We start from the raw sequence: 1,657 nt of genomic DNA on the forward strand, positions 1-1,657 counted from the left end.
CCATGGGGATGTAATCCATGGGGACAGTGCCGTCAGCCATGGGGACAGCGGGCTCGGGGACAGCCATGGGGACAGCGCCGTCAGACACGGGGACGGCGGGCACAGGGATGTAATCCATGGGGACAGCGCCGTCAGACAAGGGGACAGCCATGGGGATGTAATCCATGGGGACAGCACTGCCAGACACGGGGACAGGGGCACGGGGAACAAATCCATGGGGACAGCGCCATCAGGCACGGGGACAGGGGCACGGGGACAGCCATGGGGATGTCCCCAGGCTGGGATGTCCCTGGGGCGGCAGGCAGGGCGTCCCACACCTGGAGGACACTTCCGGCATTCCCGACCTCCTCCCTCCGGCATTCCCGGTCCTTTCCCATCCCCTCCCACCTTCCCCGGCTGCGGCTCCTCCTCGCCCAGGCAGGAGAACCCCGGGATGGTTTTCCCAGCCTCAGGAATTCCTCTTCGCATCAGGAATCTTCCCAGCCCGGGCTCCCAATTCCCAAAAAATCTCCCCCAGGAACTCACCGCTGCCGCCGGCGGCTCCTCGGTCCCCCTTGTCCCCCTTGTCCCCCTTGGGGCCGCGCTCGCCTGGGAAGAGAGGAGCCGGAATTTTTGGGGTTTGTTGAGCCCCCCCAAGCCCCCAGCCCCCATAAATCCCCATCCCTCTTCGATAGCCTTGGACCCCCAGAAGTCCCCAGAAATTCCTGGAAATCCCCAGAAATCTCCAGAAATTCCCAGAAATCCCCATCCCTCTTCGATAGCCTTGGACCCCCAGAAATCCCCAGAAATTCCCGGAAATTCCCGGAAATTCACAGAAATTCCCATAAATCCCCAGAAATTCCCAGAAATCCCCATCCTTCTTTGACCCCCATCACTGCCGATATCCCATTTCCCATCCCTGCTCCCAAAACTGGGAAATCCCAAAAATTATCAACTAAGGCGTTCCGTGGCAGAGGGAAGAGGAAGGCCTGGGGCTCCTGGAATTCCTGACTGCAGATCCCATAAAAGGCAACAAAACCCCTGGATTTTGGGATGAAATTCCCGATCTGGGGGTGGAAAACCCCGTTTGGGGCAAAAAACGCCTTATTTGGGGGTCAGGGGTGGGGATTCCCTAATCCCTGAGGAAGGACCAGGAAATCATGGAAAAGGGCAATGCCAGGGGGTCGGAGCAGCTGGATACACATTCCCAACCGTTTGATATCCCGGGAATGATTCCATATCCCAGCCATGGTTTGGTATCCCGGGAATGATTCCATATCCCAGTCATGGTTTGGTATCTGGGAATGATTCCATATCCCAGCCATGGTTTGGTATCTGGGAATGATTCCATATCCCAGCCATGGTTTGGTATCTGGGAATGATTCCATATCCCAGCCATGGTTTGGTATCTGGGAATGATTCCATATCCCAGCCATGGTTTGGTATCTGGGAATGATTCCATATCCCAGCCATGGTTTGGTATCTGGGAATGATTCCATATCCCAGCCATGGTTTGGTATCTGGGAATGATTCCATATCCCAGCCATGGTTTGGTATCTGGGAATGATTCCATATCCCAGCCATGGTTTGGTATCTGGGAATGATTCCATATCCCAGCCATGGTTTGGTATCTGGGAATGATTCCATATCCCAGCCATGGTTTGGTATCCCGGGAATG

General features: G+C 55.8%; 1 protein-coding gene across 1 annotated transcript in view; it reads right to left on the reverse strand.

Annotated features, from left to right (window-relative positions):
• Positions 1-448: 448 nt before the first annotated feature.
• SCARA5 (scavenger receptor class A member 5) overlaps positions 449-1,657 on the reverse strand; it is a gene marked incomplete at its 5' end in the record, with an annotated part of 15,843 nt that continues 14,634 nt past the window's right edge. The window contains one exon of the mRNA XM_041486371.1: positions 449-588. Coding sequence (XP_041342305.1) covers positions 449-588 — 140 coding nt within the window. The remainder of the gene's footprint in view (positions 589-1,657) is intronic.

Source organism: Pyrgilauda ruficollis, unplaced genomic scaffold (genome assembly GCF_017590135.1).
Source record: "Pyrgilauda ruficollis isolate IOZ18807 unplaced genomic scaffold, ASM1759013v1 scaffold759, whole genome shotgun sequence".
Classification (NCBI taxonomy): domain Eukaryota; kingdom Metazoa; phylum Chordata; class Aves; order Passeriformes; family Passeridae; genus Pyrgilauda; species Pyrgilauda ruficollis.